This window comes from Perna viridis, chromosome 2 (genome assembly GCF_037379345.1).
Source record: "Perna viridis isolate PV_CMFRI_1.1 ecotype Kerala chromosome 2, ASM3737934v1, whole genome shotgun sequence".
Classification (NCBI taxonomy): Eukaryota; Metazoa; Mollusca; class Bivalvia; order Mytilida; family Mytilidae; genus Perna; species Perna viridis.
In genome coordinates, this window is record NC_142446.1 from 45,082,396 (window position 1) to 45,107,617 (window position 25,222).

The window sequence follows — 25,222 nt, forward strand, 5'->3', positions numbered from 1 at the left end:
AACAATGAAAATTCTCCGGACGACACAATGTTTACCTCTTAAATATGGTACATCCAAAAACCGACCTCGTATGAAGTAGAATTGTTGACCTAACTTAGTGTATCATCCAAAACAATGTCAATCGCTGACAAAGAAATAAATTCAGGTCAGTATAAGAATAAACATTAACAGCTTCAGAACCGAACTGACCAGTATGCAATGCAGGTGCAAAAAATATAGTTGTACTTGGTGATGACTCCCTCAGTTATCAATAAAAATAAATATTAAATGAAAGCAAAGCATTTAGAAAAACAGAGGCAAAACTGAAAATCTTCACCAAAAAATTCCATCGCCCAACGTGGGGCTCGAACCCACGACCCTGAGATTAAAAGTCTCATGCTCTACCGACTGAGCTAGCCGGGCTGAGATAAAGTGCGTAACTCAATTCTGAACACATTCGTGTGAGTTACCGGTCGCGTAAATTAAGTTTAGCTATATCTGTCAGAAGCGTTGATTTGAAGATTGAAATTTTGCGAAAAGGGAAACATATTAATTCAAATTTCTCGAATTGAAAATAAACAAGATGCTTAATATAGTGCTTAATTATTTTCAGACAGTGTGTTTTCAAATAGATTTCTACAGTGCGGTAAAACAAAACAAAAAAAATAATAATAAAACGATGACGCGCGTTCCCAATTGATGAATTAAACCATTACGACTATCAAATGCTTCTTTTAAATCTCGATTCTAAATGTTTATCAACTACCCATTAAAATATTTGTAACTAAATTGCGCCTTTCCTGGGGTGCTTTAAAGCCTATGTTGCGCAGTTGTAATGTTGTGACCGCGTGGCCTAATGGATAAGGTGTCTGACTTTGGAGCTGGTTTTTGGATGTACCATGTTTAACATGTAAACAAAGTGTTGTCCGGAAATTATTCTGATTTTGGCGAGTTCTTCGCCATATTTGTAACTGTAAACATTTCCTGAAGTTTAATGTGTATTATATGATTGAATGTGACATATATTATCGCATAATATTTGTTGAATAGCCCTTTTCCTGTGTTTTCGTTACAGGGAAAAGGGGGGGGAAGGTGTGTTCGATTTGTATTCAGTGGTTTGAGTGAAGACTGATGGCAAACTTTAATAATAGTGGGGGAGACAGTTCTCGAAAAACATGAATTTTTCAAATGAACAGTTCTCAAAGGAGAAAACCATTTTAGTTGGGTGCCCCGTAGATGGTTTTGGTGCCGTGGAGGCTGAAATGATTATTGATGAAATTGAAAAGAAATGTGGTGTTGGAAGTGTCGTTGCATGCGTACCGAAAAATGGAGTTGGTTATGAGGTGGTACTAAGAGAGAGAAAAATGATGGAATCCGTTATTGGTGAACTATCTTTAAATGGTAAAAAGTATGCTGTTAATGAATTAGAGGCAAGTTTTAAGTACGTTTCAATTCTAAATTTAAGTATGTATGTCTCAGATCGAGAAATTATTGATAGATTTTCCAAGATTGGAGTGGAGATTGTTTCTCCGATAAAGAAGCATAGGATGAAGTCAAAGAATAATGTCTTTGACGGAACTCGTATTTTCAAAGTTAAACTTCCGCCGAACATGGCTTCAATACCGTATTCAGTGAAGTTTTCAGTTAATGAAAAGGAGACGGCTTACTACCGGGTTATTCATAACCAACAAGTCAAGGTGTGCTCTGGGTGCTTTAGCTCAGAACATATATACAAAGACTGTCCAGAATTCAAATGTTTTGAATGTGGTCAGCAGGGGCACATTAGTAGAGAATGTTTAAAAAACAAGTGTGCGTTTTGTTTTCGAAAGAAAGGCTATTGTAATTGCAAAGCCAGAGAAGAATTGCAAATTGTGAATCAATTTCCACAATTTTCTTCTGAGAATTTGCAAGAAATGTCATGTCGGGAGTTGATAAAAGAAGCAGATGAGGAGGCTATGGAAACCACAGATGTGAAAGTTGGATATACGGATAGAAATTGTACGGAGAAGGAGGTTTGTACAAGTGTGCAGGGGAATGTTGATCCTCGTTAAGGTACAGATGTAGGAGATAGTATGGAAGATGGAATCGTGAGTGTAAATGGCGATGCTAGTCATTACACTGAGGATGTAGATGAAGTGGGTTTTGGTGACAGTGCTAAAGGTGGTGCTAGCCTTTGCACTGATGATGAGGGTGACGGTGATTGGAATGGAGATGGTATTTACATTGATGAGGAGGAGTGTTTTGAGATGGAAGATGGTGTTGGTGATGACAGTGCGGAATGTGTCAGAGATGATAAAGTCAAGAAAGGTACAGATAAAGAACTAAACAATATTTGTTTGAATAATTGTAATATTGAACCAATTTTGCTTACTAAATCAAATGTTGAATTGTCTGCTGAAAATAGAATTGAGAAAATGTCTGATGGTTTGAGTGTTGAAAGTGCTGTCTCCCCCCTTGAACAAAATGACAATAGCCAAGGGGAAGTTCATGTGATTCTCTGGATGAGATTACTATGGACACTTTTCCCGTGGTCAGTGAAGACCAAGAGGAAAGTGGAGATACTTTCACTGTTGTAGGGAAGAAGAGAAATTACTTGGGTATTAAAAGGAGAAGTATGCTTAATACCAAGCCTAATATTAAAGCAGCAAGGTTGTCAAATTTACAAAAAACATTTGAATAGTTAATAATGAAGTGTTTAATGTTATATATTATTAGAATTATTTTTGTGATGGCTGCTTATAACTTCATAAGTTTTAATTGTAATGGTCTATGTAACCAAAGTAAAAAAGATTGTATTTTTTCATTATGTAATGAAAGAAAGTATGATATTGTATGCTTACAGGAAACATTTTGGAATAATTTTATTTTTGAAGATATAAAGAATGATAAGACATTATGGAATGGTGATATTTTTGCAAGTAATAGTAACTGTAATAGACAGGGTGTTGCAATTCTTGTCAGTAAAAACCTTAAAAATGTATTTAAAGTTTGTGAATGTGTACCTGGTAGATTTATTCATATTCAAGGTAAAATCAATGATAAAATTGTAGATATTTTTAATTTGTATGTTCCTAATAGTGTAAGTGAAAAATGTGAATTTTTTGAAGATTGTAAAAGTAAAATTAAAGGAGACGGATATGTTATAGTAGCAGGTGATTTTAATACTGCATTGTCTCCTTTAGATAAAAGTGGGAAAACTGCTTTTTATGCAGACAGGTCTGTGAAATATCTTAATACTATGATGCACGATAATTGTTTGTTTGATGTCTGGAGAGACAGAAATGCAGGTTTCAAAATGTTTTCACGAAAACAAGTTGTACAAGGTTTTTTGACACAGAGTAGAATTGACTATTTTTTAGTTTCTAGTAATGTTAAACCTTGTATTAAAAATATTTTTATAGAGATACTTGTTTTAGTGATCACTGTATTGTTAGCATGAAATTAGATTTTACAGAGGTTGAAAGAGGACCAGGTAATTGGATTTTTAACTATTCCTTATTAGATAATGAAGAATATGTAACAAGAATCAGAAAGTTATTAGAAGATGAAATATGTTCAGATTTTTATTATTCAAACCCTCTCATTTGGTGGGATAATTTGAAATTTAGTATTAAGAGAATAAGTCAAATCTATGGCAAAGAAAATCAGAAAGAGAGAAGCAAAGAATATTTTAAATTGCAAGATAAGTTAGAAGAATTGTCAGTGAAGTCTGCATGTGGTATAGAAATTGATTATGTGAAATATTTAGAATTAAAAGATGAACTTGAAGCTATAGAAAAACATAGATGTAATGGTGCTATATTAAGGTCTAAATGTCAACATGCCTTAGAAAGTGACAAGAATACTGCTTATTTCTTAAGTCTAGAAAAATATAAACAAAATAAGAATTTGATAAGTACTTTGAGAAATTGTGATGGTAATGCTGTTAGTAGTACTGTGGAATTATTAGATGTTGTGCATAATTTTTATGAAAAATTGTTTTCATGTGTTTTAAATACTGACAATAATGCAATCAATGACATGTTAGATTGTGTTGATGTTAAAGTTGATGATAATGATATTACTAAATGTGATGATGATATATGTATTGATGAGATTGAACAATCATTGAAAGGAATGAAAAAAGGCAAAACGCCTGGCTCTGATGGATTGACTGTTGAATTCTATCTTTATTTTTTAAATGAATTGAAACCTGTATTGAAATATATTTATGATAGTATTGAAGAAAATAAAGTTTTATCTAGGTCTATGAGATATGGCATGATTAATTTGATATATAAGAATAGAGGTGACAAATCTGAACTTAAAAATTTCAGACCTATAACTGTATTAAATGTGGATTATAAAATACTAGCAAGAGTAATGGCTAACAGGTTTAAGTTTGTATTACCAAAAATTATATCACCTACTCAAAGTTGCTGTATTATAGGTAAAGACATTTCTGACACTACTGCAAGTGTTAGAGATATTATTGATTTGGTTGAAATGGATGATTTAGAATGTTACTTGTTGAAACTTGATCAGGAAAAAGCATGTGACAGGGTTGGACATGAATATTTATTTTCTGTCTTGCAGAAATTTGGATTTGGGGAGAAATTTATTTCTTGGATAAAAATATTTTATACTGACATTTTCAGCACTGTCAAGTGTAATGGGTTCCTGTCCAAATATTTTCAATTAAAGAACTCTGTAAAGCAAGGTTGTCCTATATCAGCTTTATTATATGTATTAGTAGCTGAACCATTGAGTACAATGATTAAAAAGAATAGTAGTATTAGAGGTTTGAATATTCCTAATACAAACGTTGAAGAAAAGATTTTTTCACATGCTGATGACACTACTTTAATTTTGTCTGACAAAAATTCAGTAGATGAAGCCTTTAGAGTTTTACATTTGTGAACAAGCATCTGGGGCAAAATTAAATAAGGATAAATCAGAAATTTTGGCATTGGGAACTGGAACTATTTCAAAACATGAATTAGATGCTTGGAGTATTAGAGAGTGTGATGGGGTTTTACAGCTTTTAGGCATATGGATTGGTAAGGATAAATCTCTTTGTGATAGTTTGAATTGGGATTGCAAAGTACAATCTAATTTGAAGCTATTGAATTTTTGGAAAATGAGACACTTATCAATACATGGTAGATTAACTGTAATAAATACTTTATTGATGAGTAAACTTTGGTATACTCTTATGGTTGTTAATATACCAGAAAAACATTATTTAGAAATTAAGAAGATATGTATTGATTTTTTGTGGAATGATAAACCATCTCTAGTTGCATATGATGTAATAACTAATAAGGTGTTAGATGGTGGTTTAAATTTTCCTGAAATTTTGCATAAAATGTATGCATTTAGACTAAAGTTTTTAAATAGGCTATTAGATATGGATTATAATGCTGTTTGGAAAGTTACATGTCTTTATTTCTTTTCTAAAGTACAAGGAATGAATCTTGGTGTTGAAATATTGTATTGCGATTTACTCATAGACAATTAGGATGTTTGCCTGATTTTTATAAATGTATGTTGTATGCATGGGGGAAGATACGTCATTGTATGGAAATAGAAATTAATGTGACTAACGTTTTTGATATTCCCCTCTTCTGTAATCCAATGATTGTGAATGGTGATAGTATGTTATATATGAGAACATTTATAGAAGCAGGTATTATCAAGATTAAGGACTTAGCTTATGAATGCAAGAGAGGTTTTATGAAGGACACTTATATTCAAGATATTGTATCTCAAAAGTTCCCTGATGTTTCCGTTGATAAAATTATTAAAGTAGTGAAATGTATTAAGCAATGTATTCCACAAGATTATGTAGTTTTAGTTGAAGAAAATGCAAACACTTGTAAAGCAACTGTTTTAAATATAATTTACAGCGTTAATGGTAGAAAGTATGCTTTACCTAATACAACAAGATCATTTTATGATATACTGTTAAAGACATTAACAAGAGAACCTAATTCTGTAAAATACTGGTGTGAAATATTTTCAGATTTTGATGTTCAAAAAGTACAAAAAGTTTTGAACTTTTCATTTTTACAAAGTGATTGGATTGAGTCATCATTCAAAATTTTCCATAGAGTTTTCTTCACTAAGGAGAGACTGATGAGATGCCAAATTACTGTTGATTCTATGTGTCCAGTTTGCGAAGATGTGCATGAAGACTTGGAGCACTTGATCATTGTGTGTAGATGTTTGACTCAGTTCAATGACTTTTTTAAAGATTTCCTACATAACATTCTGTGTAATAGTTCTACTAGCTTTGTCAATACTCTAGATTTCAATTATATATGTTACTTTGGTCTAGTCAAGAAGGATAAAAATATAAACTTATACTTTGTGAATACAGTTTTATGTGCTAGAAGATTCTGTGTAGTAAAGAGGAGAAATATCTCTATGAAGGGTGATCATTTGATAGACATAGTGCCATATTTTAAAAATGTTCTGCAAAAACATGTGAGTTATGCATACTTGTATTATAAACAGAAGAAGTGCATGTATTTATTTGAAAAGTATTATTTAAACAAAAATCCTGTATTAAGGATAAGTAATGATGAAGTACATATTGAGTTTTAATTGAGATCTGTTGTTAATAATTGTTACAATTCTAACCAACACTGTGATGATATGAATTAATGGGAGACTAGCCCAATAATTCTTTTATGAATGTATTTATTTGAATAAAATTTTATCAAAATAAAAAAAAAAGCGTCTGACTTCAGATCAGAAGATTGCGAGTTCGAGTCTCGTCGTTGTCGGATATTTTTTGTTGTGTAAAGATTTCATGGCATAAGTAATATTAGAGAAATCGCGGATCGTGTGTATGGCCATTAACTTGAATTACCGTCCGGTGGTAACTCTTGCCAATTCCGTTAACTGTCCAGGCAGATACCGAACACAAGTTTTATTTTTAAAACTGACAGACAATCGAACGCGTGTCCTGCACTGCAATTATATGCTGTTGGGTTTGGTTTTTTTTTTATAGAGTAGGAGACTTTCCACTTCTTTCAAACACGTCCTTGTCAATAATATTTCAAATGTACCGACCGATACGTATTTGAACAGATATTCAACTTAAACAGTTCGGATACCGAATTCCAACGTAATCCGTTATAGATATGAAGTGGAATTGTTGACCTAACTTAGTGTATCATCCAAAACAATGTCAATCGCTGACAAAGAAATAAATTCAGGTCAGTATAAGAATAAACATTAACAGCTGCAGAACCGAACTGACCAGTATGCAATGCAGGTGCAAAAATTATACTTGTACTTGGTGATGAATCCCTCAGTTATCAATAAAAATAAATATTAAATGAAAGCAAAGCATTTAGAAAAACAGAGGCAAAACTGAAAATCTTCACCAAAAAATTCCATCGCCCAACGTGGGGCTCGAACCCACGACCCTGAGATTAAGAGTCTCATGCTCTACCGACTGAGCTAGCCGGGCTGACATAAAATGCGTAACTTAATTCTGAACACATTCGTGTGAGTTACCGGTCGCGTGAATTAAGTTTAGCTATATCTGTCAGAAGCGTTGATTTGAAGATTGAAATTTTGCGAAAAGGGAAACATATTAATTCAAATTTCTCGAATTGAAAATAAACAAGATGCTTAATATAGTGCTTAATTATTTTCAGACATTGTGTTTTCAAATAGATTTCTACAGTGCGGTAAAACAAAACAAAAAAATAATAATAAAACAATGACGCGCGTTCCCAATTGATGAATTAAACCATTACGACTATCAAATGCTTCTTTTAAATCTCGATTCTAAATGTTTATCAACTATCCATTAAAATATTTGTAACTAAATTGCACCTTTCCTGGGGTGCTTTAAAGAATATGTTGCGCAGTTGTAATGTTGTGACCGCGTGGCCTAATGGATAAGGCGTCTGACTTCGAATCAGAAGATTGCGAGTTCGAGTCTCGTCGTGGTCGGATACTTTTTGTTGTATGAAGATTTCATGGTTTAAGTAATATTAGAGAAATCGCGGGTCGTGTGTACGGCGAGTAACTTGAATTAACGCTCCAGTGGTAACCCTGCGCTATTCCGTTAATTGTACACTTGGCAGTTACTGAACTCGTTTTACTTTTAAAAGCTGACGGACAATCGTACGCGTGTCCTGCACTGCAATCATATTTTTTTTTTGGATACAGAGTAGGAGGCTTTCCACTTTCAAAACGTCCTTGTCTATAATATTTAAGTTTGCCGACCGATACTTTTTTGATGTCTCAACAGTGATCGAAATTTTCAACTTAAACAGTTTGGAGACCGTATTCCTACGTATTTCTCATTAGAAATGAAGTCGAATTCTTGACTTATTATAGAAAGTGCAACATGTGAAACATAACAATCACATATCATGTATAAATGACAAAGAAATATTTTAGGTCGGTATAAGAATACCCATTAACAGCTTCAGAATTGAACTGACCAGGATGCAAAGCAGGTGCAAAAAATATACGGGTGTACATGTTGATGAATCCCTCAGTAATCAATAAAAATAAATAAATGAAAGCAAAGCAGTATGAAAAGCAGAGGGAAAACTTGAAATCTTCACCAAAAAATCAATCGCCCAACGTGGGGCTCGAACCCACGACCCTGAGATTAAGAGTCTCATGCTCTTTTTTTTTTTTTCATTGTAAAAATATTTTATTCATTAATATTTACAAGGTTGTGTTTAACCGGACAATACCCGGTTTTACAAGTTCAACGAATATATGTATATGTATATATTTAAGCATGACGATATATATGAACGTGAACATAAGTTCATGTCTTTTTGATATACTTAATTTTGTATTTAACCAAAGTTAGCCAATACATGTTAGAAGAAATGAAGAAATAAAAATAGATAACAATGCTTTCTGCATACAAACACAGTTGTACATGTATCAAGTTGTATTTATATAAACAATGTCTACAACTAATCACAATAATTAGGCAAGAACATTTTCCTTTCACTCATATGTTAAAAATCAAAAATGAAACACAAGTGAATCCATTTCTAGTCGTAAGAGTGGATTTCTATTAAGAAAATATTTATAAAACTGGTTCATTTTGTTTTTCACTCTATATAAAGCAAAAGCATATTCAATGTATCTCTGAATTGTATATTTGAAAAAACGGACTGTTTCGATATTTTTGTTTTCAAACACTTTCAGATTACGTGATTTATAAATGACAAGTCTAGCTACACAAATCATGTAGTTCAAAAAGTATGTATTTATAAGCTTTGAAGTATTCAAATAACCTAGTAGGATAAGTTGTTCGTAGTCTATAGAGTTCACAATATCTGCAGAACAATTCCTAAACATGTCAAATAATAAATCCTTTAAATAGTTGTGAAGTGGTTTCTGAAATGAACAAGTGACCCACAGATGAGACAAGTCTTCTGTTGATTGATTACAGCACTTACATATCTCATTATCTACAGTACCTATTTTATTTAATTTTTCAAGGGTAAATATAGAGCGATGTATCATGCGATAGTACAAACATCGGCAATCAGGCGTTAACGTTTCTTGATTGACAAGCGAGTATAAGCGTGTAAATTCTAGTTCAGGATAAAACTCCGCCCACTTCTTCTCGGCCGTAGGCTGTTCCCACGATAAAGATAAAATGACTGAATAGAAATTCTTAGTTGTACATGTATTGAAGAAAATTTCTTTGTCATTTTCGTCGATAATTTTGAGTATCGGGGTTTTGTCACCTTGGGGATTATTTACAGTTTTTACGTGTTTGTGCCATTCTAAAGGAATCGAAACGAGAATCTTTTGTAAGGATAACGCTATGTGTTCGGCATTCTCATCTGGATTATGCGATTGGATTATTTCGATTATTGCATTCGGATTTAGAAAACCTGGTACCACTTCATAGGATATGTGCTTTACTAGAAACAAGCCTGCATCTATGAAATTTTGAAAGAGGAGCATTTTATTGTTATACTTAATCTCTGGATTACAAAAAATTGGGATATTATAAATCTGGTGAGGTTCTATTTTGAAGCTGATTTTATGTTTGATTCTGTAGAATGATTCCATCATTTCTTGATAAAATACCGGAAGTTGCTTAAGCTGGCTGTTATTTAAAACCAAATGGACAATATTTTCGGCAACATCAAGATTATTGATATTTGTAATGAAATAGCTAAATGCACTCTTCCAAAGAGCAGTGCAATTAGGGTCTAAATATTTTTTAAGAAATTTTAATCTAAATGCTTGCATTTTTAAGTAAATATCTGGTATGTTTAAGCCACCATTAGCCTTTGCACCTACAATTGACTGGTATTTAATTAAAGGTGGTTTCCCTTTCCATAAAAAATTTAAAACTGCTGACCGGAGTTCAACTTTAATAATTTCAGGCAGGGGACAAACTGTTAGCGTATAATATAAACGCGACATGATCAAAGTAGAGACGACAGTTGCGCGACCGTGGAGGGTTAGCTGACGCTTGTTCCAAAGGGAGAGAATGGACTTAATTGTTTGAATTTTGTCTCTCCAATTAAGATATTCACAAGAAACTTTATCTTTACCAACGTAAATACCTAAAACTTTTGTAACATTTTCACTTCGTTTAAGTTTTAGATTATACAATTCTTGATCCGATAATTTTCCGGCTCCGAGACACATAATTTCTGATTTATCTTTATTAATTTTAGCACCTGAAGCCTGACAGTATAAGTCAAGGACCTCAAACACTTCACCTATAGACTCTTTGTCGGAAGTAAATATATTAGTATCATCGGCATGTTGAAAAACTTTACCCTCTTTCTCTGAATTGTGAATTTTAACACCTACAATATTTTTGTTTTTAATTATAGCCTGTCCGAGAGGTTCAGCGGCCAAGACGTACAGGAGAGCAGAAAAGGGACAACCCTGCTTAATTGAGTTTCTAATTTTTACGTATTTAGTTTGGAATCCGTTGCATTTAATACTGCCGCTTACGTCATTATAAAAAAATTTTATCCAACGAATAAAATTTGGCCCGAATCCGAATTTTTCCAAAGCAAGATAGAGATATTCGTGATCGACTCGATCGAATGCTTTTTCTTGATCAACCTTAATCAAATACGCTTCTAAGTTGTCGTTCTCAATGACTTCTATAATGTCTCGTATGCTGGACGTTGTATCCGCGATATCGCGACCGGTTACACAACATGTCTGCGTTTCGGAGATGATACTAGGCAGAACGATTTTTAGGCGATTCGACATAACTCTTGCCAGAATTTTGTAATCGACGCAAAGTAATGAAATTGGACGAAAGTTTTTAAGATTATTTTTATCTCCTTTATTTTTGTAAACAAGATTTATCACACCATGGCGCATAGATCTAGAAAGAATTTGTTCATTTTCTATAACTTTGAAAATCTTCATAAAAATTTCACCGAATAAATCGAAAAATTTGCAAAAGAACTCAACTGTTAAACCGCAGGGACCAGGTGACTTATTTTTAGCCATCCCGAAAAGGGCCGAACGAATCTCGTCTAGAGTTACCTCAGATTCCAATATTCGCATGTTTTCTTCTGTAATTTTTTCGGAAATATAGTCAAGTATCTCCGCTGCCTTATCCTTATTAATTTCAGTACAAGAGTACAAGTTTTTATAAAATCTGTGGATTTCGTTCAAAATGTCGTCGGTGTTTGTGAGTAAGTTACCGTCGGGAGTTTTGAGTTCTTTTATACAGTTATTGTTTTGCCTAAACTTTTCTAATTCAAGACAATACTTAGAGTTCCGATCGCTTTCGATCGCCCAATGGGCTTTGGACCTGAGAATGGCACCTTTACATATATCATGTTCATACTCTTTAAGTTTCATTTTGGTTTCTTCAAACTTAGTAACATTAAAATTTATATTACTTGCGGCTTGGATGGACATTTTTTTCATATTCACGCTGTAGTTTAAAATATTCTGACTTTTCAGCCTTTCTTTTATTCGTAGCAAAAAGCTTTGAAATTTGCTTAATTTTGAATTTTAAATTATCATACCACACCAGCGGTTCACTATTATATAAGTGACATTTCTTTTCATTTTCGATTAAAGTACGAATTTTTTCAGTGAACATAACGTCTTCTAATAACATGTTGTTGAAAATCCAGAGGCCGGGTCCACGCTCTACATCTACAAAGTCGACACGCATCACGACGGCGGAGTGGTCGCTAAACGTATTGTGTTTGTAATAAACATTTTTGACAAATTGTGACAAAACTCTAGAAATAAAAATGAAATCTATACGGCTTTGGCATAATTTATCACTAATAACTCTGCGCCACGAGTAACAACGGACTGAATGGTTTCTAGCTCTCCAAATATCATAAATATCACGGGTCTCGCATAATTGTACTAAACATTTAAAAGCATTATCTTCTATATGAACTGACCTTTCTGGGCGGTCGAGTTTAGATAATGAATTGTTAAAATCTCCGAGTAAAATGGTATTTTCTGACATGGGGATATTTTTTGATATTTTCTCAAAAAAGGCAACCTTTTCTTTCACGACATTTGGAGCATAACAAGTTATTATATCCAATTCTCTATCGTCAACTTTTAACTTAATATGTAGATACCTGCCGTCAAAACTTTTTACATAAGAAACATTATCTTTTAATCTATTTGAAATTAAAAATCCAACACCTTGCCTATGGGTTTCGGTACATTCGGCATATATTTTGCCATTCCATAATTTACTTAAATTATTTTGAACGGACTCGTCCCAAAAAGTTTCTTGAATAGCAATAATATCAAACTTATTCTCTTCACAATATGTACTAAACAGTTCAAATTTATGCAAATCTCTAAGACCATTGACATTAATTGATACAATATTAACCATCGTAATAAGGAGGAAGGCTACTAAAGGGTTTAGGACGATGAAGGTGGAGTCTTAACAGGAAAGTTTGTGTCTAGGATTTTGTTTCAACTTCTTAATGTCCTCAGCAGTAAGTGAAGGACCTGTTACCATCTTTCTTCTTCGAATATGGCCTGACCCCATTTTACAAATTTTCTTAAGGTTTTCACAATCTTCATCAGACTTATCTTTCTCAAGTTCTAGGACAGACTCGGAGTCATTTTGGTCTTTATCATCAGACTTACATGCGAAATCTGTAGTAAAAAGAGGAATACTAGAATCCGAGGCTGTCCCTTGATGCCCGAGAAACCCAGACCCCCCAAATTTATTACAAGTATCAATATTACCAACACTGTCAGTGTCCATATTTGAAACTGGTTCTTTCATAATGTTCTTTAGATTCACACAATTGTCTGTTTCAATATCTGAAATGTCCTCAATGTCAAGTGTATCATCGTCGTCCTGCACATCACCGCTACCAGTGTCGACTGTATCATCATTAGCTGTCATCAATGTTGCCTCCTCTGTATTATCATCCGAGGTCGTATCTCCGCCTTTCGTCTGTCATAGCTCTGCCTCATCAATCTCGGCTTCTGGCCGTGAATGTTCCCCCCAAGGGGTACAGTTACACTTGTGGGGGTATTTATTGCAGGTTTTACACGGTGGCGTGTTACACATCTTTGCTAGGTGACCAGTTCTATAACACTTAAAGCATCGGTTTTCTGGACAGTTGGCGTAGACGTGACCACTTTCATAACACTTCGTGCATACCTTTTTCTAGTTGTCATGTACAACTCGGATATATTCGAAAGAGTTTATGCCAGTTGAGAACTTCATTGAATATGGTAAGCTCTGTATTTCACCAGGGAATTTGACTACTGCGAAACGTGTACCATCCGCCACCGAGGTGCCAGGGTACATCCTGCGTTTCAGAGAAGTAACAAGTTCTAAGCCTGCATCTGTTAGCTTTTTAGTAATTTCTTCATCAGTTACATAATATGAAACATTCAAAAAACTTACCAGCTTCTCTTTTGAGAAAATGGCATTTGGTTTAAACGTATTGTTCTTGATTTTAAATCCAGTGTCACAGATAAGTTCCAAAGCATCGTAATCCAACAAAGTAATTTCATATCCGTTTCCACTTTTCGGTACACACGCAGCAACTGTTCCTTCTCCGACTGCTTCTTCAACACTTTTAATAACAGCACCGGCTGATACAGATTTATTGTCTCCAACATCAACAAACACAGTAAGTTCTTTCAGGGTTTTTCGACCTCCCCTCCCACCCGACATGGTGGAGGGAGGAAACACAGTTCAGGTTGATAAAAAGCACAAATACTTATTTAATATCACAGTTAAGGTTAATAATCCAATAAAAGAATATCCACATGTGCGGATGACTCGTAAAAACGAGAAAAACTTTTCGATTTTTCACCCAGCTCAGAAAACGTGGCCGTCGTCTCAAACCGGAAACCGGAAGTCATCTGGAGTCTCATGCTCTACCGACTGAGCTAGCCGGGCTGACATAAAGTGCGTAACTTTATTCTGAACACATTCGTGTGAGTTATCGATTGAATATCGGTCGCATGAATTATGTTTAGCTATTTGTCAAAAGCGTTGATTTGAAGATTGAAATTTTACGAAAAGGGAAACAAATAAATTTCTCGAATTGAAAATAGACAAGATGCTTCATATAGTGCATAATTATTTCAGATATTTTTTCAAATACACGCGTTAAAACGAAGAAACAAATATCGCTAAAACAATGACGCGCATTACCTGCTGACGATTTAAACAGTTACGACTATCAAATGCTTCTTCAAAATCTCGATTCTAAATGTTTATCAACTATCCATTCAGATAAAACTGATCACAATTTTGTAACTAAATTGCGCCTTTTCTGCGGTGCTTTAAAGCCTATGTTGTGCCATTGTTACTCTGTGACCGCGTGGCCTAATGGATAAGGCGTCTGACTTCGGATCAGAAGATTGCGAGTTCGAGTCTCGTCGTGGTCGGATACTTTTTCTTGTGTAAAGATTTCATGGCATAAGTAATATTAGAGAAATCGCGGATCGTGTGTATGGCCATTAACCTGAATTACCGTCCGGTGGTAACTCTTGCCAATTCCGTTAACTGTCCAGGCAGATACCGAACACAAGTTTTATTTTTAAAACTGACAGACAATCGAACGCGTGTCCTGCACTGCAATTATATGCTGTTGGGTTTGTTTTTTTTTTTTATAGAGTAGGAGACTTTCCACTTCTTTCAAACACGTCCTTGTCAATAATATTTCAAATGTACCGACCGATACGTATTTGAACAGATATTCAACTTAAACAGTTCGGATACCGAATTCCAACGTAATCCGTTATAGATATGAAGTAGAATTGTTGACCTAACTTAGTGTATCATCCAAAACAATGTCAATCGCTGACAAAGAAATAAATTCAGGTCAGTATAAGAATAAACATTAACAGCTGCAGAACCGAACTGACCAGTATGCAATGCAGGTGCAAAAATTATAGTTGCACTTGGTCATGAAAATCTCAGTTATCAATAAAAATAAATATTAAATGAAAGCAAAGCATTTAGAAAAACAGAGGCAAAACTGAAAATCTTCACCAAAAAATTCCATCGCCCAACGTGGGGCTCGAACCCACGACCCTGAGATTAAGAGTCTCATGCTCTACCGACTGAGCTAGCCGGGCTGACATAAAATGCGTAACTTAATTCTGAACACATTCGTGTGAGTTACCGGTCGCGTGAATTAAGTTTAGCTATATCTGTCAGAAGCGTTGATTTGAAGATTGAAATTTTGCGAAAAGGGAAACATATTAATTCAAATTTCTCGAATTGAAAATAAACAAGATGCTTAATATAGTGCTTAATTATTTTCAGACATTGTGTTTTCAAATAGATTTCTACAGTGCGGTAAAACAAAACAACAAAATAATAATAAAACAATGACGCGCGTTCCCAATTGATGAATTAAACCATTACGACTATCAAATGCTTCTTTTAAATCTCGATTCTAAATGTTTATCAACTATCCATTAAAATATTTGTAACTAAATTGCACCTTTCCTGGGGTGCTTTAAAGCCTATGTTGCGCAGTTGTAATGTTGTGACCGCGTGGCCTAATGGATAAGGCGTCTGACTTCAAATCAGAAGATTGCGAGTTCGAGTCTCGTCGTGGTCGGATACTTTTTGTTGTATGAAGATTTCATGGTTTAAGTAATATTAGAGAAATCGCGGGTCGTGTGTACGGCGAGTAACTTGAATTAACGCTCCAGTGGTAACCCTGCGCTATTCCGTTAATTGTACACTTGGCAGTTACTGAACTCGTTTTACTTTTAAAAGCTGACGGACAATCGTACGCGTGTCCTGCACTGCAATCATATTTTTTTTTTGGATACAGAGTAGGAGGCTTTCCACTTTCAAAACGTCCTTGTCTATAATATTTAAGTTTGCCGACCGATACTTTTTTGATGTCTCAACAGTGATCGAAATTTTCAACTTAAACAGTTTGGAGACCGTATTCCTACGTATTTCTCATTAGAAATGAAGTCGAATTCTTGACTTATTATAGAAAGTGCAACATGTGAAACATAACAATCACATATCATGTATAAATGACAAAGAAATATTTTAGGTCGGTATAAGAATACCCATTAACAGCTTCAGAATTGAACTGACCAGGATGCAAAGCAGGTGCAAAAAATATACGGGTGTACATGTTGATGAATCCCTCAGTAATCAATAAAAATAAATAAATGAAAGCAAAGCAGTATGAAAAGCAGAGGGAAAACTTGAAATCTTCACCAAAAAATCAATCGCCCAACGTGGGGCTCGAACCCACGACCCTGAGATTAAGAGTCTCATGCTCTACCGACTGAGCTAGCCGGGCTGACATAAAGTGCGTAACTTTATTCTGAACACATTCGTGTGAGTTATCGATTGAATATCGGTCGCATGAATTATGTTTAGCTATTTGTCAAAAGCGTTGATTTGAAGATTGAAATTTTACGAAAAGGGAAACAAATAAATTTCTCGAATTGAAAATAGACAAGATGCTTCATATAGTGCATAATTATTTCAGATATTTTTTTCAAATACACGCGTTAAAACGAAAAAAACAAATATCGCTAAAACAATGACGCGCATTACCTGCTGACGATTTAAACAGTTACGACTATCAAATGCTTCTTCAAAATCTCGATTCTAAATGTTTATCAACTATCCATTCAGATAAAACTGATCACAATTTTGTAACTAAATTGCGCCTTTTCTGCGGTGCTTTAAAGCCTATGTTGTGCCATTGTTACTCTGTGACCGCGTGGCCTAATGGATAAGGCGTCTGACTTCGGATCAGAAGATTGCGAGTTCGAGTCTCGTCGTGGTCGGATACTTTTTCTTGTGTAAAGATTTCATGGTATAAGTAATATTAGAGAAATCGCGGATCGTGTGTATGGCCATTAACTTGAATTACCGTCCGGTGGTAACTCTTGCCAATTCCGTTAACTGTCCAGGCAGATACCGAACACAAGTTTTATTTTTAAAACTGACAGACAATCGAACGCGTGTCCTGCACTGCAATTATATGCTGTTGGGTTTGTTTTTTTTTTATAGAGTAGGAGACTTTCCACTTCTTTCAAACACGTCCTTGTCAATAATATTTCAAATGTACCGACCGATACGTATTTGAACAGATATTCAACTTAAACAGTTCGGATACCGAATTCCAACGTAATCCGTTATAGATATGAAGTAGAATTGTTGACCTAACTTAGTGTATCATCCAAAACAATGTCAATCGCTGACAAAGAAATAAATTCAGGTCAGTATAAGAATAAACATTAACAGCTGCAGAACCGAACTGACCAGTATGCAATGCAGGTGCAAAAATTATAGTTGTACTTGGTGATGAAAATCTCAGTTATCAATAAAAATAAATATTAAATGAAAGCAAAGCATTTAGAAAAACAGAGGCAAAACTGAAAATCTTCACCAAAAAATTCCATCGCCCAACGTGGGGCTCGAACCCACGACCCTGAGATTAAGAGTCTCATGCTCTACCGACTGAGCTAGCCGGGCTGACATAAAATGCGTAACTTAATTCTGAACACATTCGTGTGAGTTACCGGTCGCGTGAATTAAGTTTAGCTATATCTGTCAGAAGCGTTGATTTGAAGATTGAAATTTTGCGAAAAGGGAAACATATTAATTCAAATTTCTCGAATTGAAAATAAACAAGATGCTTAATATAGTGCTTAATTATTTTCAGACATTGTGTTTTCAAATAGATTTCTACAGTGCGGTAAAACAAAACAACAAAATAATAATAAAACAATGACGCGCGTTCCCAATTGATGAATTAAACCATTACGACTATCAAATGCTTCTTTTAAATCTCGATTCTAAATGTTTATCAACTATCCATTAAAATATTTGTAACTAAATTGCACCTTTCCTGGGGTGCTTTAAAGCCTATGTTGCGCAGTTGTAATGTTGTGACCGCGTGGCCTAATGGATAAGGCGTCTGACTTCAAATCAGAAGATTGCGAGTTCGAGTCTCGTCGTGGTCGGATACTTTTTGTTGTATGAAGATTTCATGGTTTAAGTAATATTAGAGAAATCGCGGGTCGTGTGTACGGCGAGTAACTTGAATTAACGCTCCAGTGGTAACCCTGCGCTATTCCGTTAATTGTACACTTGGCAGTTACTGAACTCGTTTTACTTTTAAAAGCTGACGGACAATCGTACGCGTGTCCTGCACTGCAATCATATTTTTTTTTTGGATACAGAGTAGGAGGCTTTCCACTTTCAAAACGTCCTTGTCTATAATATTTAAGTTTGCCGACCGATACTTTTTTGATGTCTCAACAGTGATCGAAATTTTCAACTTAAACAGTTTGGAGACCGTATTCCTACGTATTTCTCATTAGAAATGAAGTCGAATTCTTGACTTATTATAGAAAGTGCAACATGTGAAACATAACAATCACATATCATGTATAAATGACAAAGAAATATTTTAGGTCGGTATAAGAATACCCATTAACAGCTTCAGAATTGAACTGACCAGGATGCAAAGCAGGTGCAAAAAATATACGGGTGTACATGTTGATGAATCCCTCAGTAATCAATAAAAATAAATAAATGAAAGCAAAGCAGTATGAAAAGCAGAGGGAAAACTTGAAATCTTCACCAAAAAATCAATCGCCCAACGTGGGGCTCGAACCCACGACCCTGAGATTAAGAGTCTCATGCTTTTTTTTTTTTATCTTTATTAAAATAAGTCATCATCATGTTCACAAATAAAAACATTATTATATCACAATAATCTGAAATATCACAGTTAATCTTTCACTTATTATATGTTAAACATTAATACATTCTCAGTCTTTTCCAAAAGCGGATTGTACATTAAAAATCGTTTTTCAAAAACTCTACTTAATATCTTATTCTGACTCATGTACATATGGAAGTAATAAATATAATGCTTAAAGGTAAATTGAAAAAACTGGATCAAATTGACATTTGTTTGACCATTCATCACAAGATTTCTTCTTCTATAGATACAAAATCTCACTGTTGACATGAGGAAATTAACAAACACATCATTTACTCCTTTCATGGACCAGCGTAAACCTAAGAAAAGAAGTTGGTCACTCTCAACTAAGCTTATTCGATCGGAATCACAATTTTCAAAACATTTTGTCAATAGTAATGAAATATAATCAAGAAATTCATCTAACTCATCACATTCTAAAAATAAATGTAAAATGTTTTCTGGTTTTTGTCCACATACATCACAAATATTACTATCAGATAACCCAATTTTCTGTAGTTTAACTTTGGTATACAAAGTACCATGTAAAAGCTTAAAATCTAATTCTATCATATTAGCAGGTTTCCAGTACATATTCAAATATTTCCAGATTGGAACTAAATCAACATCTTCAATATTAAAAATTGTTTTCCACATGAGAGTACCAATAGGTTTTTCAGTACATTGACCAATCACACAGTTATACAATGTCTTTGATGTACAACTAGTTAATGCACATAATACATTTCCATACTCAATTAGTATGTCAATAGTCCTCCGAACATTTCTTCTATGAAGTTCTGTATTAACAGTTCGTTTCCATTCCTCTGGAATAGCACATATTAATTTATAATATCTATCAACAATTCTGTCAATATCATAGTTTTCACATACATTTTGAATAATTTCTACAATGGCATTAGCTGGCAAAAACCCAGGTTTTACTTCATAACAAATGTCTTTCACAGATACAATACCAGCTAAAATAAAATCCTTGTAAACAATTATTTTGTTATCACTAAGTATTCTAGGATTACTAAAAAGAGGCTGGTCATAAATGTTCTCAATACTTAAATCAAAATGTATCTTATCTTTTAAAAAATACATAGCTTGAAACATTTCTTGATACACAACAGGAATATGACGCAACTCACAATTAGGTACTTTCATATACAATATATTCATCTCTATTCCCATATCATATATCTTGGAAGCAAAATATCTAAAAGTATGTTTCCACAACACATTATAATGTTCATCTATTAACCTACCTAAAAACTTTAATCTAAAAGCAAACATTTTACAATTCATATCAGATAATTGTAAACCACCATTATCTTTCGAGTCAATAATACTCTTATATTTTACAAGATGTGTCTTTTGACTCCAGATAAAATTGACACATAATCTCGTCACCTCTTTGTTAACCCAATCAGGTAAAGGTATCACAAACAAAGCATACCAAAATTTTGACATCATTAATGAATTTATAACAGTAACTCTACCTTGTATTGTTAAATGTCTTTGTGACCACATGTACAATAAACGCTTCAATTTGTCAATTTTTGATTTCCAATTCATTTCTTCACAAAGCTTCTTATCATTACCAATAAAAACACCTAAAAGCTGAATTATATTTTCACAAATTTTTAAACCATACTCAGTTTTTTCTACATCAGATAGCAAACCACTACCAATACATAAAATTTCTGATTTCTGTCTATTAATTTTTGCACCACTTACTCTACCATACAATTCAAATTCATCAAAAGTTGCACATATAGATTTTTTATTACAAACAGACAAAGTAGTATCATCAGCATGTTGATATATTAATCCAGATTTGTCACTATTTGGAATACTTATACCTTGAATATCATTATTCTGTACAATTCTACTATGTAAAGGTTCAGCAGCAAGTACATACAACAGAGCACTAATTGGACATCCTTGTCGTATTCCATTTTTCACATAAAAATATTTTGATAGAAATCCATTACATTTTACAGAACTACTTATTCCTTTATAAAATATTTCTATCCACTTTACAAACCTATCACCAAAACCAAATTTCTTTAAAACTTGTAATAAATAAAAATGACTAACTCTATCAAAGGCTTTTTCCTGATCAATTTTAACAATGTAACCTTCAAGTTCATCTTGTTCCACAAGTTCAATGATATCTCTCACATTTGCTATATTATTACTAATATCTCGTCCTAAAATACAACATGTTTGATCTTCAGAAATAATTTTAGGTAAAATATGCTTAAATCTATTGGCCATCACTCTTGCTAATATCTTATAATCTACCTGCAGTAGAGATATAGGCCTATAATTTTTAATACATTTTTTGTCACCTTTGTTTTTGTAAAAAACACTTAGAACACCACATTTCATGGATCTACACAATTCACCTTCTTGTTCAATGGTTTTGAATAACTGTAATAAAATATCTTTCAACTCATCATAAAATGTACAATAAAACTCTACAGTCAGTCCATCTGATCCTGGACTTTTATTTTTTGACATTTCTAAAATAGCCTTATGAATTTCTTCAGGAAATATATCAGCATCACAAGACAAACAATCATCATCTTCAACTTTTTTATCTACACATGCTAAAAATTCATCAATTCTATCTATATCAATATTAACAGAAGAGTATAAATTGCTATAAAAATCATATTGCAATTGTAAAATACTATCAGTATCTGACACAATTTTATTGTCAGGAGTTAACAACTCCTTAATTGAACAATTTTCTTGTTTATACTTCTCTAAATTTAAAAAGTATTTAGTATTCTTGTCAGATTCAACTGCCCATATAGCTTTAGATCTGAGAATAGCACCTTTACATTTTTCACTCTCATACTCTGATAGTTCTAATTTAATACTCTCAAGTTTTGTTACATCAATAACTTCACCATTGGCAGCCCTATTACATATATTATCTATAAGATTTTGTAATCTATAATACTCTCTTTTCTTTTCTCTAGCTAATTTAGATGAAAATATCTGAGAAAATTTCTTTATCTTATATTTCAAATTATCCCACCATATTACAATATCTCTAGTATACAATTCATTTTCTTTTTCATTCACAATCATTTCTCTAATTTTTCTAACATATTCATCATTAAGTAACAGAGTATTGTTCAAAATCCATAGTCCAGGACCTCTTTCAACATTATTACAATTTAAATTCATAATTACAAAACTATGATCACTCAGTGATGTAACATTGTAGTAAACATTTTGTACAAAAGAAGACAACCCTCTACTGATTAAAAAATAATCTATTCTAGATTGTTGTAGTTCCCCATTTGATACTCTTTTCCAAGAAAACAATCTTGAATACATATTTCGAGCCCTCCATACGTCATATAAATGACTACTTTCTATAATTTGGCACAATTTTCTACATGGTTCATCAACAAGATGCTTTGTTTTACTGCCTCTATCAAGATTAGAAAGAGTAGTATTAAAATCACCACCAACAATAACATTTTCTAAAGAATCAATGTAAGTTTGCACATACTGAAAAAACTTAACACGTTCTGCGTTAATGTTTGGTGCATATACAGAAATTAAATTAAACACAATATTATTTTCAGTATATTTTACATGTATAAATCTACCTTCAATATCTTTATGAACAAATGTTACTCTATTTTTGTCATAATTACTAACAAGTATGGCTACACCCTGTCTACTGTTATGTCCATTACTATAATATATATCGCCATTCAACAAGTGTTTAACACCATTTATATAATCATCACTCCAAAACGTTTCTTGTAAAAATACAATACCAAATCTTCTATCATCAATAACACTTACAAGTCTTTCAAAGTTATGTATGGATTTCAGCCCATTACAATTAAAAGAACATATAAGTACCATTACAAAAACAAAAGCATATAGTTTATATATAATCTTATCCATCATCTTAAAGTTCAGTTTTTTTCATTAGATTTTCTACAATGTTTCCCATTAAGATTGGGAGTCACTTTAATTCTACCCCTTCTTTCTAATTTTCTTTCTAATTGCTTTTCTTTTTTCCTCTTTTTCTTTAAGTCTTTACTACTCAAAGAAAATTGATCACTAGTATCAGGAGTACTCTGTGATTCCTCATCAGAGCACCCCGAATATAAAATATCAGATGCACCTTCTGCGGTGACTTCTTCGTCACCAACTAAGGTGCTTGCTGCCTCAGCACTATCCACAAAATTAGCAATCTGGTCTAAAAAATCTATTTCACCAGAAGAAATATCTTCATCTTGTATTTTAATCTTAAAACATAAAATGCGTAACTTAATTCTGAACACATTCGTGTGAGTTACCGGTCGCGTGAATTAAGTTTAGCTATATCTGTCAGAAGCGTTGATTTGAAGATTGAAATTTTGCGAAAAGGGAAACATATTAATTCAAATTTCTCGAATTGAAAATAAACAAGATGCTTAATATAGTGCTTAATTATTTTCAGACATTGTGTTTTCAAATAGATTTCTACAGTGCGGTAAAACAAAACAAAAAAATAATAATAAAACAATGACGCGCGTTCCCAATTGATGAATTAAACCATTACGACTATCAAATGCTTCTTTTAAATCTCGATTCTAAATGTTTATCAACTATCCATTAAAATATTTGTAACTAAATTGCACCTTTCCTGGGGTGCTTTAAAGCCTATGTTGCGCAGTTGTAATGTTGTGACCGCGTGGCCTAATGGATAAGGCGTCTGACTTCGAATCAGAAGATTGCGAGTTCGAGTCTCGTCGTGGTCGGATACTTTTTGTTGTATGAAGATTTCATGGTTTAAGTAATATTAGAGAAATCGCGGGTCGTGTGTACGGCGAGTAACTTGAATTAACGCTCCAGTGGTAACCCTGCGCTATTCCGTTAATTGTACACTTGGCAGTTACTGAACTCGTTTTACTTTTAAAAGCTGACGGACAATCGTACGCGTGTCCTGCACTGCAATCATATTTTTTTTTTGGATACAGAGTAGGAGGCTTTCCACTTTCAAAACGTCCTTGTCTATAATATTTAAGTTTGCCGACCGATACTTTTTTGATGTCTCAACAGTGATCGAAATTTTCAACTTAAACAGTTTGGAGACCGTATTCCTACGTATTTCTCATTAGAAATGAAGTCGAATTCTTGACTTATTATAGAAAGTGCAACATGTGAAACATAACAATCACATATCATGTATAAATGACAAAGAAATATTTTAGGTCGGTATAAGAATACCCATTAACAGCTTCAGAATTGAACTGACCAGGATGCAAAGCAGGTGCAAAAAATATACGGGTGTACATGTTGATGAATCCCTCAGTAATCAATAAAAATAAATAAATGAAAGCAAAGCAGTATGAAAAGCAGAGGGAAAACTTGAAATCTTCACCAAAAAATCAATCGCCCAACGTGGGGCTCGAAACCACGACCCTGAGATTAAGAGTCTCATGCTCTACCGACTGAGCTAGCCGGGCTGACATAAAGTGCGTAACTTTATTCTGAACACATTCGTGTGAGTTATCGATTGAATATCGGTCGCATGAATTATGTTTAGCTATTTGTCAAAAGCGTTGATTTGAAGATTGAAATTTTACGAAAAGGGAAACAAATAAATTTCTCGAATTGAAAATAGACAAGATGCTTCATATAGTGCATAATTATTTCAGATATTTTTTTCAAATACACGCGTTAAAACGAAAAAACAAATATCGCTAAAACAATGACGCGCATTACCTGCTGACGATTTAAACAGTTACGACTATCAAATGCTTCTTCAAAATCTCGATTCTAAATGTTTATCAACTATCCATTCAGATAAAACTGATCACAATTTTGTAACTAAATTGCGCCTTTTCTGCGGTGCTTTAAAGCCTATGTTGTGCCATTGTTACTCTGTGACCGCGTGGCCTAATGGATAAGGCGTCTGACTTCGGATCAGAAGATTGCGAGTTCGAGTCTCGTCGTGGTCGGATACTTTTTCTTGTGTAAAGATTTCATGGTATAAGTAATATTAGAGAAATCGCGGA

The 25,222-nt window shown here is 33.6% G+C and overlaps 1 protein-coding gene and 11 non-coding genes across 12 annotated transcripts; 6 read left to right on the plus strand and 6 right to left on the minus strand.

Moving 5' to 3' along the window:
* Positions 1–329: 329 nt before the first annotated feature.
* Positions 330–402, minus strand: Trnak-uuu (transfer RNA lysine (anticodon UUU)). The gene has a single exon. It is a non-coding gene; the product is annotated as a tRNA-Lys (tRNA).
* A 621-nt stretch (positions 403–1,023) lies between these two features.
* Positions 1,024–2,030, plus strand: LOC148625302 (uncharacterized). The gene has a single exon (XM_088571049.1). The coding sequence runs from the start codon at positions 1,155–1,157 to the stop codon at positions 2,028–2,030; it is 876 nt and encodes a 291-aa protein (XP_088427175.1). The 5' UTR covers positions 1,024–1,154.
* A 5,338-nt stretch (positions 2,031–7,368) lies between these two features.
* On the minus strand, positions 7,369–7,441 carry Trnak-cuu (transfer RNA lysine (anticodon CUU)). The gene has a single exon. It is a non-coding gene; the product is annotated as a tRNA-Lys (tRNA).
* Positions 7,442–7,859: 418 nt separating this feature from the next.
* Positions 7,860–7,932, plus strand: Trnar-ucg (transfer RNA arginine (anticodon UCG)). Its single transcript has one exon. It is a non-coding gene; the product is annotated as a tRNA-Arg (tRNA).
* A 6,851-nt stretch (positions 7,933–14,783) lies between these two features.
* Positions 14,784–14,856, plus strand: Trnar-ucg (transfer RNA arginine (anticodon UCG)). Its single transcript has one exon. It is a non-coding gene; the product is annotated as a tRNA-Arg (tRNA).
* A 620-nt stretch (positions 14,857–15,476) lies between these two features.
* Trnak-cuu (transfer RNA lysine (anticodon CUU)) lies at positions 15,477–15,549 on the minus strand. Its single transcript has one exon. It is a non-coding gene; the product is annotated as a tRNA-Lys (tRNA).
* A 1,126-nt stretch (positions 15,550–16,675) lies between these two features.
* Positions 16,676–16,748, minus strand: Trnak-cuu (transfer RNA lysine (anticodon CUU)). The gene has a single exon. It is a non-coding gene; the product is annotated as a tRNA-Lys (tRNA).
* A 423-nt stretch (positions 16,749–17,171) lies between these two features.
* On the plus strand, positions 17,172–17,244 carry Trnar-ucg (transfer RNA arginine (anticodon UCG)). Its single transcript has one exon. It is a non-coding gene; the product is annotated as a tRNA-Arg (tRNA).
* Positions 17,245–17,862: 618 nt separating this feature from the next.
* Trnak-cuu (transfer RNA lysine (anticodon CUU)) lies at positions 17,863–17,935 on the minus strand. The gene has a single exon. It is a non-coding gene; the product is annotated as a tRNA-Lys (tRNA).
* A 5,954-nt stretch (positions 17,936–23,889) lies between these two features.
* Positions 23,890–23,962, plus strand: Trnar-ucg (transfer RNA arginine (anticodon UCG)). The gene has a single exon. It is a non-coding gene; the product is annotated as a tRNA-Arg (tRNA).
* Positions 23,963–24,597: 635 nt separating this feature from the next.
* Positions 24,598–24,670, minus strand: Trnak-cuu (transfer RNA lysine (anticodon CUU)). Its single transcript has one exon. It is a non-coding gene; the product is annotated as a tRNA-Lys (tRNA).
* Positions 24,671–25,092: 422 nt separating this feature from the next.
* On the plus strand, positions 25,093–25,165 carry Trnar-ucg (transfer RNA arginine (anticodon UCG)). Its single transcript has one exon. It is a non-coding gene; the product is annotated as a tRNA-Arg (tRNA).
* The last annotated feature ends 57 nt before the right edge of the window (positions 25,166–25,222 follow it).

Coding starts and splice junctions, on each gene's coding strand:
- LOC148625302 (XM_088571049.1), top strand. CDS start 1,155: ATGAATTTTTCAAATGAACAGTTCTCAAAGGAGAAAACCATTTTAGTT.